Raw genomic sequence first — 17,364 nt, 5'->3', positions numbered from 1 at the left:
ATGGAATTTCAACACAGTTGGGTCAACAAGTTCAATTTTTCCTTAAGCTTCTAATGCATGCAACAAAACAAAATTCTACAGCTTTTGAGAACCACAGGGATCAGAATTCAATAATATCACAAGAGAAACAACTGAACCTTCCCCCTAATATTTAACTGCACAGAAAAATATAAAAAACTCTAGTGATTTTGGCTACTTTCTACACAAATCCGTGGAAAATGTAGTACTATGTGATGACTGTGATTAACCAAAGGTTTGGTTAACATGTGTCAAGATAACATTTAGGGAAACTATAAATAAATATGAAAAACACGTGAAAATAGAGATATAAGGACCTATAACTGAAAGAGAGAAAACAAAAGTAAGAGTGTTTGCCCATCCTGTGTTTTACTACTCTAGAACAGCTACACCAGGCTAACATCTGGAATTTCAACAACTTCAACAATTCTAGAGGTGTTTGACACTAGTCCTGTAGGCACAGACTTCAGCAGTGCTGTCCATATTAGTGCCAGCTCTCAGAGAAACTCTTCTGATGACATAAGCTATAAAATGTAGTAAAGCTGGTTTAAATAAACAAACAAAAGCCTGTCATGTTTTGAGCTTTGACACTGAGACCTGTGACTGACTTCCTTTAACACACACCCCTCCCCTTTTACACGTACTGGCAGCATTTAGCACCAGTTATCTGTTGATATGCCTTGGGTGAAATCAATCAATACAATATGTCTGAGGCCATTATTGTTACTTGCTGTGTTTGGATTCAAGCAAATCTGCCTCCTGCTCCATTTAGGTCAAAATTTAGATTGATTTGACAATAAAAAGAGCTGCTATTTCACCTATGTGTGTGAAAAATACAGTGTCTGCCTCCTCCCCTCCTTAAGCAATTATGACAATAAAAATGCCAACACAGTACAAGAATGCTGACAGGGACTCAGAGGGTTTGTCAGTTTAGCTGATTATGCACAGAAGGTGGCAGAAGAACTCCTCGGGCTGGGATATGCTTCATATATCCCAAGAGAGCTGTGCTAATCCAGATATCCTGGAAGAAACTGCAGCATCAGTGTCAGCTAAACCAAAGCCCACAGCTAAATCAAAATGAGCAAACCTGAAACCAAACAACCTCTGAATGCTATGTTTTTCATGAAAGTAGAGTGGAGCTTATTCAGCGTGGGAACTGTTTGCATTCAGAGTGATCCACAAAAAACAGCATCATACCATGCCTTTCCTCATCTTCCCATCATCACATTAAAGTCTTTGTTTCTTTATTATCATTTGCAAGGAATATCCTCAAAGGGGTCTCTAAGGCCAAGTTTCTCACCAGCAAATAAAGCTATCTCCATAATTCTCTGAAGCGATTTGGGTTTTTATTTCCAGACTGTACCTATGCAGGCACACCTTAAACTAGGGGGGGAAATGGGCAGTAGAGTTTTCTGCCCTTTGGCTTTATTTCTTACTTCCAGGCGCAAAACTGCCACCAGTGGAGCACACCAGTTTCATTTCAGCTCTACAGCCTCACTTGTGAGATTTACAAAGAAGCTGTGACACTGCATGCTGTGTTTCAGCTCCACGTATGAAAATCAGCTGTAAAGTTCCCGCCCCCATAATGTGTTGCTTTTGGCTTTTAAATGCTCTTTATTTCCTAAACTAACTAATTCAGGGTCAGGAAAAGTGTTAAACTGTTATTAGCTAAACCAGAACTGAATGACTATTCAGTGACAGCCAAATCCAAGCTCAAATTCAGCAGAAAAGGTGCTGATTCAATATCAATCTTATGAAATGGTCACACAAACATGTATGTTTGGTTAAGTAATTTCAAAAACTACTTCAAGTGATGTAATCTTCCTTCTTGGTTCAAGAAGCCTGAGTATACTGGGGCTTTTCAAATCAACTAGTGGTGACTCATAGACAACATACAAAAACTGACCTGAAATACACTTCCCTTTTTTTTTTTTTCAGCTGGCAAGTTATTCAAATGCACACAGATTTTCTTGAGGCAATGTAACTGGAAAATTTAAGGAATAGACAGGAAAACAGCAATGCACAGACATATTTTTTCAGATTTAGTTGTACTAGTGGAATAGGCCAGTGTCTTTAAATACTACAGTATGCTGCCAATTTACTAATCTGTGAGGGACCTGATAATATGAACAATCTTTTAATTCAGTTCAAGTAACAAAAGAGTGCTAGCATCTTCTTAAATTGTTTGAGCTATAGTTTCCAGTTCTAATTATGATTTAAAAATCGCATTTTGTGTGAATTTCTTTCAGTGGGAATACCCTGTTTAGCACAAACTGTTGCTTCTCCTTCCCTGGCTCTCCCAGCTGTATGAGCAGAGTTCCTGTAGCTGAGTTTTGAGCCAGATTAAGAAACTGATCCCTGTTAAAACAACCTGTCAGGAGGAAAGTTAATTTTTAATTTTGGATCATTTCCCTAGTGTAGAGTTACTTGAAGAAAGCAACAAATCTGGGGGGAAAGAACATAAGAGACCAAATTTAAGCAATAAGTTGGTGACTACAACAGTTGCTTAAGGGGTGGACTAAAGTTTCTGCTCCAAAAGGGAACAGCCAGAATTTCTGTGATAAGTATTTTTTCAAAAAGTGTTTAATGAGCAAGAATGGTCTCACCTTAGGAAGGATCTCACCATGCCAGCTGGTCACCATTCAGCACATGATCCTGCAATCTCCCTGCTCCTACTGAACTCTTGTCACACACTGAGCTCATCAATCTGAACCAAACTTCTCATTGATAATATTAAAAATATTATTTTTGCCAAACAACCTTAGTCGACTTATTTCTTGATTTTTTTTGTGTGATTTTGCTTTCTTAGCACAATTTAAAATGTGCCTCCAGCTCAAGTGAAAAAATAGACACCTGAAATAACTTTTTAAGTTCCCTGGTTTTACATCACTAGGTTGGTATTAATTGGTCTGTGATGTTGTCAAGGTTGTCAAGGTTGACAACAAGCAGCTCTGAGTGCTCTTGCCAATCATTCACTGGGGAGCAACAAGCTAACCTGAGCTTCACCTGGAGCTTAAATCTTTGTTTCTGTATGCCATCATGTGACTAAAGGATTAGTAACTGCTGCTCCCAGGGATAGACTAAAGCATACTTAAACCCTAAAGCAATTTCATTTCACACTTTATGACTGTTTTGTAAGTCCAATTTTACGTGATGGCAATGCACTTCGTAAGCAGATAACTACAGTAATGACTTACTATAGTTTAGCTTAAAAAATTATAAAAAACAAACAAAAGTGTATTATTTATATCAGAGGTCTTATCCTGCTGCAGCATATGGAACACAGACCACAACCAAATATTTTTATACTCTGTGTATTGCAAAGTGCTGCACTGTAAGCACTCCATAGCAGGGATTCCTGACAACTGACAAGTCTCGCTTTTCTCAATAGAAGCAGGTGCCAACTCAGAAAACCTGTAAAAGTAGGATGTTGTTTTCCTTGCTTTTCCTGTGATATTTAAATGTAATTCTTCTTGAAAATAAGCAACATCAACATGCCTTACTGTAAGAACACAGCATAAACTGCTCAGTACCAAAGACTGACAGTGACACCTCCTTATACCCTTCTTTTCATACTCCTTGTTATATTTTTAATTGAAAAACTTCAGCTAAACACTATCAAAGCAATTCCAGACTAAAATAACAGTGAATTCATTTCTACATATGTGTTTCTAGGCATCTCTTACATTTGGATTATTTTCTCTCCCAATAAAGCCTTAATAAGAGCTGAAATCCACACCCAAGTCAAAGCTTCACAGCACCCTTCCACAAATAAAATTTGTTCCTTTCTTCTTTCTCTAGCCCTGTGGTTTGTTCACCCAGGAAACAAAATGATTTGGAAAACTGATATGGCCTAAATCAAGAAGAACCTTAAAATTTAATTCCAGTTAAATCAGCAGAGCAACAAGTGCCAGAGTTGAATGAGCCAGCATAAGGGAAAAGGATGGAAACATGATGATGGAGGGATGCTGGTATGGCAAGGCAAATGAAAAAAGCCTGAGTAAATCAGAATTGCAACAGACTATGATTTTCAAATTCAACCTCACAAAAAAAAGTTAGGCAAACAAAACAAAAACCTTCCCAAAAAGTGTGGAAATTGCAGGATCAAATCTTTTACTGTGAGAGAAGAACCATCTTTATTTGAGATTGTGTGCATGGAAGGCAAAGTTTTGCATTTCAAAATACAGCACAGACAATATAAAAACCCAGAACTTAACTATATCAAGTTTACTTTCATGAAGAGTATTTCTTATGCAAATTCTGTACCTAATTTTCTTAAATTGTAGTCATAAATCCTATGAAAAATGAGCTGTTTACCGCTTGAGGAATAAAACTTTTCTGTTCTGGAAATTTTCAGAAAGTGAGAAGAGGGAAACTAAGACACATTTGTTTAAATAGCAACAACAACAACAAAATAAAAAAATAAAAAAGTTTTCCAATATGATTTGTGATGAAGATGGTCAGATAAGCAGTCATCTTGGTTTTCCAGGAGCCAGAAACAGCAATGTACTTTTTCAGTGAAAGCATTATTTAAGCCTCCCAGAAGATATCAGTAAACTGAGACTTAGTTACACCAATGAGTTTTCTGTGATCTAAGCAGGTTTTTGATGTCTCAATATAAGTGGGTCAAATATGCAAGATTCTGAGTAATGTTTCCAACTAGAAACACAACCAAGTGTTCCACGTAAGACACTCAGCAGAAGTGTCACTTAAACAGAGCCAGCTCAAGGCTACTTCTGTTAACCTTGATTCCCAATGCCATGCCATGCCTTTTATTATGGCACAGTTCTGTCAATGTTTGCTGAACCAAATCAAGGAATTAAATACAATAAAATACAACACAAAAAAAAATTATTGAAAATAGTTGCATGAACAATTAATTTGATGGATTTAAGAAACAGCTGTAAAAAGGCAGTCTGAGAGAAGGTACAAGAAAAGAAAAAAAATCACCTAGACTACCACATCTCTCTTTACTCCTTCTCAAAATCTCTGAATGCCTGTACTTTAACTGGCATGGAGTGTAATCAATTAAGAAATCCAGCAGAAAATGTAGCAATACTAAATTGTCCCATTTGATAGAACAGGCTTCAATTAATAATTTAGACAAATTCCAGAACTGCAAAGCCTTCCAGTTAAATTTATTATCCTGAATGGCTGTTAAAAGATTTCTGATTTTCCAAATCCATTACCTGTAATACTTTAGAAGGGTAAATATCTTAAAAACTTAATAAAATCATGGATAAATCTGTTAGAACTTACACTCAGCTTTGAGGAATTTTAATTTTCTGCCAGAATTTTGAAACATGATGCAGTTGCAACCAACCACTAAAGCCTTGTTTACATTCCAGAAACTTCAACCGACATAATTAACCCAATCCAGTTGCTTAATGTAATAAATAACAGAGGTCAGCCGTGGTTGTGCAAATTCTGATGAACTCCTGCCACATTACAGTTTTACGCAAGTACAAAAAGATTCTGTTAGTTTCTTTGCTGTAAGACTTTGAGAGATAAAGAAAAAGAAACACTTCCCAACAACTTGCAAGGTAAGAGTTGAAAGGCAAGGATAACCTGGAGCCTGGCTGTGGGGGATTTGCTGTCCCAAGGCTCTCCTAAGGTGGGTCTGCTGATAGCAAGGGCTCTGCACTAGAGACAAAAGCCCAGGGCTGGATTTCTTCCCTGCAGGAGTCTCATCTTCACACTGGAGTATAAACCCTATCTCTGTGTGATTAAATACTTGGTATGACTACAAAGAAAGCTGATAGAGATGTACTATTATGAAATTGTTACAAAATGTATCATGCATTCTGGGAATTCCATTTTATTAGTCATTTTTGTATTTTTATTTATTGTATCTGAACATTTTACCACTGAGAGGAACTCCTAAGCCCAAAGCCTTTAACACAAACCTGAAAAAAAACCCAAACCTGTAAATGTCAGAATTCTCCCCATTAAGCAGTAAGGCCTCAGTATATGATTTCATGCCAAGCTAGGACCATCTAATGACCAGCTGTCCCTGCTGGGGCAAGGCTGTTTCCAGCAATGTCCAACATCTGCTCAACTCCCCAGTAATCTGGTTCAGTGAGAAAAGCAGGTAGAAAACAACCTCTCCACCCAAGTCCTAAGAGCCAGCAGAGATGCAAAGGCAGTTTAAGAGAGGTATGACTGATGATGGCAAGAAGAGGGTTACAGAGCTCCTTTTGACTGGGCAGTAAACAGGCAATGGCTCCAGTACCAGATGAAATACATGGAAACCTACATGGAAGTCCATCTGCCACCACAGCTTGCTACTGTTGGCAGCTAAATAAGTTAAACTAGCAGAAAAGATTTTTTTAAAAAAAATCTTCCAGGTTAATAGGAAGAAAACACTCAGTGGAGAGTTCATTCTGTCCAAAGAGAACAAGTACAAGCAAAGACAGAATTTCCTCTGAAACCACAACCTGGAAATGCTTATACATTTAACCAGAGACCTTGCAAGCCCCATCTTGAAATATATCATAAACAAGGGTAAAAAGCAGTCCATAAGGCTGGGACAGAAATATAACAAGATGTTTCTGCTGGGTATGTTAATGTATCTTATACAAAGGACAAAATATAATCATATAATCCATGGCCTCTCTCCTTCATTAAAGAGTAATCCTCTCTTCACTCCATTTTCTGTTTTTGGACTCCTTGCATTCTCTCTAAGCTGTCATTTCCCATTTCCAGTTCTCAGATGCCTTACGATTTATTTTTCTTATCAAGAAAGCAGTGCATTTTAAAACCTTGTCTTTAACAAGGCTGCACATGCACAGCTTATAAACAGATCTAAATTGTAACTGTTAGAGTAACTCTACTCCTCTTTCCCACCTTACCAGGCATCTGTCCCCACAACTTTTCAGAGACAGGCACTTGTGTGTAACAGTAGCAATCAGTTCATGATTCAGGCAAAATCTGGTACTAAAAAAAATTATCAATTTTCTGCCAGAGCAGCTGCTTGACACAGCTGACTGTGCAACAGCAGAAGTATTACAGCCAGCAAAGGAGAAGGGTAGAGAAATGCAGCTGAACATGTAGAGCTTCATATCTCTGACCCCAGCTACAGACTTGCTTTATCTATCAGAATATAAAGCAAGAAGTGCCAGTGATGGCTTTCAGCTCTGGTTTCATTCCAGCCTAGCCCTGTCTAAATGCTTGCTAACAAAGCTCCACACTTCCTGCACCCAGCTGGTGTATTCCTGCCTTCTCTCTTACACCGGTTCTGGCAGTCCACCAAGCTGTTTCAGCACACTGAGCTAGTAGAAGACTGTTCATGTTTTATGGTTCAGTTAGTTTCCTGCCAGCTATGGTATGGAAGGAAGTGGATAGAACTGCTGCACTGAGCAGTTTGACCAGCTTAGGCTGCTTTGAAACCACCACATTACCTAGACCAATTCAAAGGCTGTGTTCAGACCCGTGTTACAGATTAAACAATGCACGGTTTAGTTTAGCTTCAACTGCAATTGAATTACAGCAATTAAACTGCTTATACCAAAACAAGAGTGTTCATGAAGAGGTCTGCATCAGGCTAATTGGTTTTAAAGCAATTAAATGCATTTCCCTACAACTTTCCTTAGACACAGGCTCACATGAGCTGTACAAACCATGCAAGGTTTGTAACCAAGCAGGTCACAGATCTGCAGCACATCTGCTGTTCTGGGTCATGTCTGAAGTTATACAGTGCCACAGACTGATCTCCTGCACAGGCTTCTCACACATCAAAAAACCCAAACAAAGCACAAAGAGCTGTGTGCTGTCTCCAGGTTTGCCTAGATGGGGTCAACTTCATCATCTATATCCTTTCCAAAACACACAAAGCAAAACTCTACACAAGCTAATTGCTACACGTGGAGACATTGCTGCCACCACCCCACCAGTTGAGAGCTTTGCTGCACTTTTTCTGCCTTGCACAGAGTAGAATAACAGTTTTGAAATTCTGGTTTGTGACTTCTCTGCTGGAGAAATACTGCTCTGAACTATCAGAAAAGCTTGTTTTAATCCAAGCAACAGGAGCCCAGAAAGATTCATTACACCAGGCCTGTAATGTGGCCAGCTCTTGGAGATGACATTCATGATCCTTTCATTTTCTGTGAGAAACTATATTTTCAACTATTATAAAGTTCTATCACTAATTTACAGATTAGGTTGGGTATACAACAAAGAGAAATGGTTAACAGGTATAAGACTAAAGAGTTCTTTATATCCCACATTCTCACTGGCAAAAATATAAGCCTGTAAGGGCATGGGGTGGCTGGTTGGTATTCATGTCCTTGGAGTGGTGCTGCCAGGGCTTTTATCAACATACATGTTAAATTTAACAAACCAACCAAAGCCAATCAGTATCTAGTTAAATAAATACCAATTCTCTTATTATTGGAGTGATTCAACATTTGCTAAGTTTTATCTCTACTATGGTGATACCGAAATGCCATTTACATCACTCCCACTGGTATTTAAAGCACTAGGAGAACATCTTTGCATGGACCAGTGGCTCCCACACAATGACAGCTTGGGTCAACCTAAACCAGCGCTGTGGAGAGACTGGCTTTGGCATCAGCTAGTTCAGGGAACTGCAACAACAGTTAACAGTATGAAAACACGAGTCTTTTTCTGCCAGGTTAAATCCCTCTTAACTGACCAGCTCTAATTAAGAGCCCACAATGCAAGGGAAGCTGCAAGATCATGTGTATGAGAAGGCTGGGACATGACAGTGACCTTTTCAATAACCATGATATTAAATCAGCTCACTGTCCTAAGAAACTTCATCTTAACCCTACCAAACAAAAAGCAAAAAAATTCCTGTGGGCTTAATTCACTGAAACAACATATCCTGAAGTTAGGGCAGCTCTAGAACTACCACAAAGAAATGGAAACTTTATGTATGGCCCACACACCTGTTTGTGGCTGATTAAAGCACCAGAACTAAAATGTAAACATCCACATAAGTAGATATAAGATTTTTAAGTGTCTTTTAGATATTAATTACATCAGAGAGACATAAGTAATGATTTAGCTCAGTTAAGGCATGCAGTACTATTAATACTAGAAAGTGGGCCAGTGTTTCTAAGGAGAAATAAAGATGAGATTTCATGGACAGCTAAATGTATCTAATAACCCCTACTGTCTGTTTAACCAAGTTCTTATGTTATCAAACTCTTTCACAAACTGGTCACTACAACAGCAGAAAAATGTTTCAGTTTTTAAGTTGGTTAGCAAGTTCAGGTGGCTGGGATGTGACAAGCACCACAATGGAAGTGGTGGAATGCAGAGCTAGGAGCTTACCCCAGCCAGTAGCAATCATTAAAGCAAGAAAAACATTTACTTTCTGCTGGCTTAGAAAACTGAAATACAAAGAAGAGTAAATGTTGAGAGCAGTCCAGTGGTGGAGACTGACAGACAAGTTCATAAGGAGAGAAGGGAGAAAAAGACAGGGAGAAGGGACAAAAGGAGCAAGTGTACCTCTTATGAGGTGTCAGGTCCCATATATAATACCTCACTTAACCATACCATGAGAACTGAAACAAGAAATTTACTCTCTGTTAGCACAGATAAGACCTGAATCCAATTTTATAACCATTATCCAGCCAAGATTCCTCATTAAAAAACATGCAGATTATCTGTGCCATGCCTTCAAGACAAACCCACCTGTAGATTCAGAGTTAACCAGACTTGTGAGCCCTGCTGTAGGAATGTGAAGAGCAAGTGGGTATGTGTAAGAACTTTAAAAGGAAGGTAGTAACTATTGTTGCTGTTTTAGAGAAAAGGCTTTCAGGTAAACTCAGCTGCAAAGTCAGTTGCAAGTACAAAAGGAGATGGACAGGCATGAATATCCATGAAATACATACTGCTCAGGGGACTAATTTCAGTGGAAACAGAAATTAGCCACTGTGATTCTTTGATCTTAGGAAAAAATTATTTATTGCAGTAGGAAATACTACCTTAATAGTTTTGATGTTACTACTACTTTCTCCTGTCTTGCCAATCTAGAAGTACTGCTTTAAAGGAAGCCATGGTAAGTGATACAACAGGTTGTTGGTTTTTTGGTAATTTAGCTTTAGTTATTCAGAAACCTAAAATAACACTGAAATATTTGTGTGTAGATTTGAAACATAATGAAAACAAAGGAAAAATTAAAATACTTTCTAACATACAGTAGTCATTGTAAAAAATACAGTAAACCTTGTCTCCACTTAACAGTAGCTTCATGGTAGATGACACTGCTTCACTATCCTGGTTTACAAATAATTGCATTGTAGAGCCTAATTGAAATATTCCTCTTACTCACCTTTGGATCGAGTGGAGATGTCCATCCCCTCCACCACCTCCTGCTCTGCCTTTATTTCCTCTTCAGCCAAGCTGCAGAATTCAAAAAGGTGAATTAGAATACTTTATGGACTGTGTTAATCCCATGACTAACTTCTATCCATTAAGTTCAACCCAACACTGTTAAACACAACTAAATCAAAATTTCTGATGGAATGAAAGGTTTGCTGTTTGCCAGAGCATACATTGACCAAACCACAGTGAGAAACAATCCAGGTACACACATATGCTGCAAGTTACCAAGCACAAAAGTCACATTTTTGTACCAAAGACAGTCTTGTAACATGTACTGAAGATTATGGCAATGTATGTATGAACTGTATGCGTGTGACAGACAAACAGGAATTCTGTTCCTTGCAGCTTCTAATCTCAGATAAACCATGTGGACAGATGCCTGCCAACATTTAAATGCTCATCAGCCTTCGTGAACAGATTAGCTGAAGTAACAGACTTACCAACACAGAACAACTTGTAAAATTAGAAGGTAAAATGTAATTTAAAAATAAATAAATAAATAATTTTAAGGATTTTGGAACTAGACTGTATAACAGAAAACTGAATATTTATCATTTATTGGCAATATAATTCCACCAATTATTAACCATAAAGAGTAGTAACCATAAAGAGTAAGTTGTTACCATTCAATCTTATACAGTCAGTTTCCGTTTGCTCCAGGCAGGATTAAATTATTACAAAGTACATCTGACTTTCTGATATTCTACTAGTGATATGCTATAGTGATGCCATTCAAGAAAACAACTCAATCAATTTGGCTTGTTAAGTCACTTTGGGGAAAGAAGATGGAAAGGAGAGGATAAGTGAACACGAATGAACACAGAGTTACAGAGCAGTTTTGGAGATGTTACTATCCTAGATGAAAGGTAAAAGAAAACACACAATGTTGAAGCAAACCCAAATTCAAAATGATGGACAAATGGGGCTCTGGAGCATCAGGCAGGTATTGCAGTGTCTACCAGAGTACAACAGCCATGAGGGATGCTGCTCCTCTGCTCTACAGGGACAATTCACCATTCAGTCTGTTAATGGAAGCTGTTGCTGATACCAGTTTGCACTGATATGGCAGATTATGAATTTCTGCTGTTGTGCAGCTGGCTGAGGTTCCATACGCCACCCCAGCTTCAGGGACAGGGCCAAGAGGGCAGCTGGAGACCTTTACTTTAGCTACTGTGTATAAATCTGCCTGAGACATCTCATCAGAGCTGGGAAACAAGTGAGGACTTAGTTACATTTATACCAGAGAAACTCTTCAGCCTGACAAAACAGTTTATATTAGCAGGAGTTTTGTTACGGGTATAAGTTAAAAGAGATTTCTAAACAAAGTAAAACTTAAGAGCAGAAGGATTTTTCAGTTTGCTAATTGACAAAACTGCTTTTAATCCACTATGAACTACTGGGTTGCAATTCCTTTCGCAGTTCTAAACAGTACAGTTATGTCAGCAGAAATTTCACATACAAATTAACCAAGCTCAATGTATGGAAAACCCAAAGCTGAGAAGTTCCATGAATGCCAGAAGTCATTGTTCTTTGTCATCTGGATATAGAAATAATTTACAAAATAAGCTCTTTAAAGTCACAAGACACTGAAGGGAAGTTCTATTCTACCAGCATCTACCTCCCAGCTCATGGACTATTTTGATAATTTCAGGAGCAAGGCAAGGCACCCATGTGACCACAATTATGGTAAATGTGTAGCACAGTTGACTGTAAAACAATGCTTCCCAGATTTATTTTGCAAGGGCAGATTAAATGCACAACACAGCCAACCATACTACAATGCTCACACATTTACTATGCATGGGCAGATCAATTATCCTGCACATTTGTTACACCCTTTCCCAGGGGCCTCAGCAAAGAGGAGCTGGCAGTGGCCTGCAGACACCAAAACATTTCATGCACCACTTGCCTTTGCCCATTCCTCTCCTAAGCAAAGGGAAGGGATGGGCTCATGGGATGGGCTCATTGTTCCCTTCCAGTGTTGCATTGGAGTTTTTTCCTTTCCCTCCCTCTTTATAAAATCCTATTTCAATATCGCCAAACTGTAACACACCCCGTATTTCTTGAACATCATGTATATACAATAAATAATGCATACAGGTAAATATGTATTCACACCCAGTAACTCAGTAAGACTGGAGTGATCTGGCAGGGCACATTACCTGCTTCTAAAACACAGGTCCAGTTCTAGACACAGACTAGGACATACAAGGCTTTACAAGACTCAGGTTGAACACTTATGCTCACTTTACATGGGCTACTACTAAAAGGAATGGTTTCCCCAGTCCTTAACTTCTTGTTCCAGAAATCATGTCCATTTCACCCAAATCAGCTCTGGAATGTAACTCTCTGTGCAGCTGGACATGCAGAAAACGGGAGAGAACCACACAGGGAGAAAAGGGCTCCACCCTCTTAGCAGCTCACATTTAAGTTACATTAAAGAAACCATAATATTCCAGACTCATCCAAATCTATGAAGTCATTTTGTTTAAAAAACACACTTTAGGGGAACATGGTACAACATGAAAGATACAGGAGTTGGTACAAATCAGTATTACAATCCAGAGAGTTGACCATGAATCCTGGCTGAAAAATGGGAGTGATGGATCAATCATCAGCAACACCATAGCAGGAACTGTTCCTACTTCAGTGACCAAAGCACCAGGAGATGTTTCAGACTGACTGAGGATGTTCTGTGCCCCTGGGCCCAAACCCATCAGTGCAGGGGGTTACAGGGCAGGACTCCAACCTATTAGTTACAGCCTAGCAGGGTTTTTCAGCTCAGAATGTGTCCCACTCATGTAGTGAGCTGAATTTAGGAAACTGAGTCAGTTTCCTCCATCATCCTTTGAAGTGTTCTTGCAATAGTGCCATGAACAAGAAAAATATTCTTCAGAAACATTTAAGTGAACAAAGTATCTTGCAAAATCTTGATACAAAGAATCATAGAATGATACCATGGCTTGCCTTGGACAGGCCCCTAAAGATGATCCAGTTCCTTGGGCAGGGATGCAAATATCACCTAAAGGATGCCTGAAAACAGCCTTCCCAAAGATTTTAAGTATAAATGAGCAGTCAAAAATACATTCTCCACTTGATACCAAGGTTCTCCACTTTTCTCAGCAATGGAGGAGCATATTCCCTATATACACATGTGCACAGTGTGCATCACTCACACAAAATCCAGCAATTACCTCCTGCACTGTGAAATCTGAACCTCAGAGGAACACAGGCATCTCCACATTCTCTGCAATTAATTAATCTTTTAAGGGAACAAACATTTAGGTATATAAGAAAACCACAGAGCCTCTTCTTAAAAAAAAAAAATCACAATGTTGGTGGGGAACAGTTAAATAAAAGTGTGTCAAACATAGCTGTAAAATATACTGAACATTCAAGGCTCTTCAAAAACATCTCCCATTGCTTTATTTGCCATAATGTATAATGACTTCTGCAACATGACATTGTTTGAATGTTGGTAGTAATGACTGCAGTGGTCATCTTTGAGATTCAAGTTTATAAATACATACCAGCAACCCATAACAAGTTTACAGTAACTTTTCTAAAGCTGACATCTTTTCAATTTTGCACCCTCCATCAATACAAGGAAAATTCTGAAAATGCTTTATAAAGCACAAACTTCCAAATGCAGATATTAACAAAATATTTCCAATTAAATAATTCAAGAAAACAGGTTCTTAACCAGTTACCTTGCTATTACCCACAACAAAATAAAAGGAAAATTAAGACCAGCAGCAAAATAATTAAAAACAAGTATCTCGTTCCATGGAAACAATAACTGTGTGGTCAAGTTGACTATTCTAGAGAGTTTTATTTTGAGAATTCATTTTTGTAGGGCTCAGAGCAGCTATTTCAGCCAGCACGTATTACTGTCACGCATGTATGAATGGGATTCTCTGAGGCTGCAGATCAGAAATGATACTGAAATATACCCAATTTAGTACCTTAATGAATACAACAAATAGCTTATGTAATTCTGAAAGCTACTCTTATTTCCTCATTAAGATGAATGAACACAGAGGACCACATCTTAAGAACACAACTGAAATTTAAGCTTTGCCAGTTTCCCTGTCAAATGACCAGAAAACCAATTAATCATTTAAAACTTCCCTACTCATATTGACAAAACTTGCAACAACAACAACAACAACAGAAGTTTGTTTTCTAAAATGTTAAGCTAATTTGTTTCATACAAACTAGTTTAGCATGTCTGAATGAGGGTAGAAGGGGTGGAGATTATTTCTTTGGGGAGAGTTGGGCACAGAAAGAAAAAAAAATAAGGATTGCAAACATACAAGATTTATTGATACTTAGGTAAAAATGGGAAAAATAACTTAGCTGCCTAATTTTTAAATATGTTCTCTACCAAACTGAAGAGAGGGTGGGGTTTTTTTAATATAAAATTCAGGTTTTCAAATTTCACATCCCTGAACTATATATACTGACTTCTCTGTTTAGGAAAATCATTCCTTCACTAATAGTAGTACTTACCTGAGAAAATGTACATATACAAGAATATATAACACTGCTCTAATCCACAGTAACTACAAAGAGCAATTAAAAGTTGCAGATGAACTACTGCACCTTGACATTTAACCAAGAAAAACTGACAGATATGGAAAACCACTCGAAACAGCTAATGCCCACATACACAATCTAGATCTACATTAGGGAATAACACATGAATTTCAGATCAAGAACTACATATTTCTGGAATTCATTTTTCTTTTTAATTAACAGAAAGCAAAACAAAACAAACAAAAAAAAATGGTTAAAGACTATAAGCACTAAAACTGAATTTCATCTTTAAGATAATTCCTGCCTCTCATGCATCACATTTGTGAGCAGCAATTCCAAATAAAGATTCCAAAAAACTGCATTCAATAAAAATTTAAAACCAAAAACCACTATTTGCATGCCATTGCTGAATAAATAGCAGCTTTGTATGAGCACTCACCTATAACAGTCTCTTACTCATCGGTAGCTATGCTATTTATGCAGGGCTCTTAAAATGGCGTCTGCCAGCACTGCACTGCCTCACTCCTGCTCTGGAGCTAAAATGGTAGCACTTTGTTCAATACCAGCAGCTCCTGTTTACACAGCAGGGCAAGATTCAAAGCCAGCGTCTAAATATCAGAAATGGTAAAGAAGGACCAAAAGGACACCTGACATCCGAACGTTTAACTAAAAAGGCACAAGATAGGGAGATTTGTGAAGTCACAGGTTACTAAGGAAATCACTCAATTTTAGCTTCACCCTCCAGTGTGAGCACCTCGTATTTTACATTTCCTTTTGCAGAATTCCCTGCAAAATGCTCCATGTGTATTAAGCAAACAACACTTCGTATTAAGTAATTAACATACACAAAAGGCTCGTTCAGATATCAGTGTACAACAGTGTTTAAGCTGGTTACCTGTGATAAAAAGCAAAGTAACTACTTTTCATTTAAAATACATTTCAGTTCTTTTTAAAACATTACTCTTATTCAGTGTCCATTTAAAATAGCTGCAGAAAAGAGAAAAATCAGGGGAGGAAGGGGGATCCTTGGTGTTACATAGTCATCTTTAAGTCTATTATCTACACAGCTGAGGCCCAAGCAAGGCAACCAAATAGCTGCAGATTTCAGATGGTAAAAATATAATTTGAGAACAATCATGCTTGAAATTAAAGGTTTATATCAGGTGAATTAAGAATGTTAACATCCTGTTACAGGATGGTTTTAATCTCAGTGTGAAACTCAGATGCTCTGACAACAGGCAATAAAGGGTTAACATGAGAATGACAGACAACTACCAAATACATGAAACTCATTTCTTATGTAGCTATGGCTAAATGAGTCTTTAACCCATGAGTACAAGACATGTTTATTAACAAATGTACTTAAATTACTTTCTAAATACAATTTAAAGGGCCAAGCTGGATGGCCTACTGTGATGGTTTCCATTCTGCAGACCCCTCAAAGCCAGTGTACTACCACAAAGGGGTTTGCAGACAATAACCAAGTAAATCAAACCTAGTCTAACAGGCTTAAAGTCACCCCAATGGGATTTATGTGCCCATGGGAAAAATACTGGGGATCCACAAATATGCAAAATTTGAAAATTGGTGTCTACTCCATTTTACATGGGCAAAGATTTTGTTCAACTTTCAAGATACTTAGGAAATTCAAATTAATACCCAGAATTTCAGACAGAGGAGAGCTTTTACTGAGATTTATCTCCCTTTAACCAATTATGCTGGAGTAGTACCACCACTATGGAAAACTGACCACCAGCTATCACTTTTCAGCCACTGGATCTACAGGCAGGGCCAGTAGCTAAAAATTGATATAATACAATACACTGGAAAACAAGGCAGAACAGGAAAAACAAAACAACAAAGCCAGAAACAAAACACCAACAAAAACCTCAAGTACAAGTGATATCACAAAATGGAAGACAGCTCAGGAAGACAAGCCAGTTGAAGTTTGTGGACATGATATGAAGGGCTAAATTTGTAATGTAAACTATCTATTTCTGCTCTTTAAGCACGAAGTTCCTTTTATTACATGCTCCCTTAGTAGCAACGTAGGTTTTCTGCAACATTTCAATACTCCTACCTTCTGGGGGTGGGGGGGGACTGTTACATTTGGAGTAGTTTATACTCTGTATTTTTCTCATTCCCAATATGTTAAGTAGTGTCATTTGTTTAAAGAAATTACTCAGCTTTTCCCTAGCACTATTTAGCTTCCAAGTAAAACAGTTTGCCTGCAAAGAATGAAAAAGGCATGTAGCTTTTAAAAAGCTACTGTTTTCACCATGATTTATAATCCAGATCGCTCCTTTGTTTCCCCCCCCCCCTTCTTTGTCCAGTTAATTACAAAAGTAACTGGATGTTGGCACTAAATAATAATGGCTAATCATATTCATCCTGGGCAATTCAAATTACTCTCTAGTAACCAGAAAACTTACAGTGCAATTATACGATTAACTG

The 17,364-nt window shown here is 38.0% G+C and overlaps 1 protein-coding gene across 50 annotated transcripts in view; it reads right to left on the bottom strand.

Annotated features, from left to right (window-relative positions):
• Nucleotides 1-17,364, bottom strand: part of ZMYND8 (zinc finger MYND-type containing 8) — a 47,784-nt gene that overhangs the window by 26,312 nt on the left and 4,108 nt on the right. For 47 of the 50 annotated variants that reach the window (XR_015277018.1, XR_015277017.1, XR_015277027.1 and 44 more), the window contains exon 2: nt 10,319-10,389. Coding sequence is in view for 31 of the 50 variants with exons in the window: in XM_023939826.2 (XP_023795594.1) it covers nt 10,319-10,389 (71 nt within the window). In the remaining 19 variants the exon portion in view is untranslated. Of the gene's footprint in view, nt 1-10,318; nt 10,390-15,349; nt 16,694-17,364 lie in introns of those variants that run through there. The other 3 variants (XM_086852946.1, XM_086852932.1, XM_086852952.1) reach the window with 1 other exon arrangement.

Source organism: Cyanistes caeruleus, chromosome 16 (assembly GCF_971803275.1).
Source record: "Cyanistes caeruleus chromosome 16, bCyaCae1.hap1.1, whole genome shotgun sequence".
In the NCBI taxonomy this organism is placed as follows: Eukaryota; Metazoa; Chordata; class Aves; order Passeriformes; family Paridae; genus Cyanistes; species Cyanistes caeruleus.
Note: the sequence above shows the minus strand (reverse complement) of the source record. Positions and strands in the feature narration are given on the sequence as shown.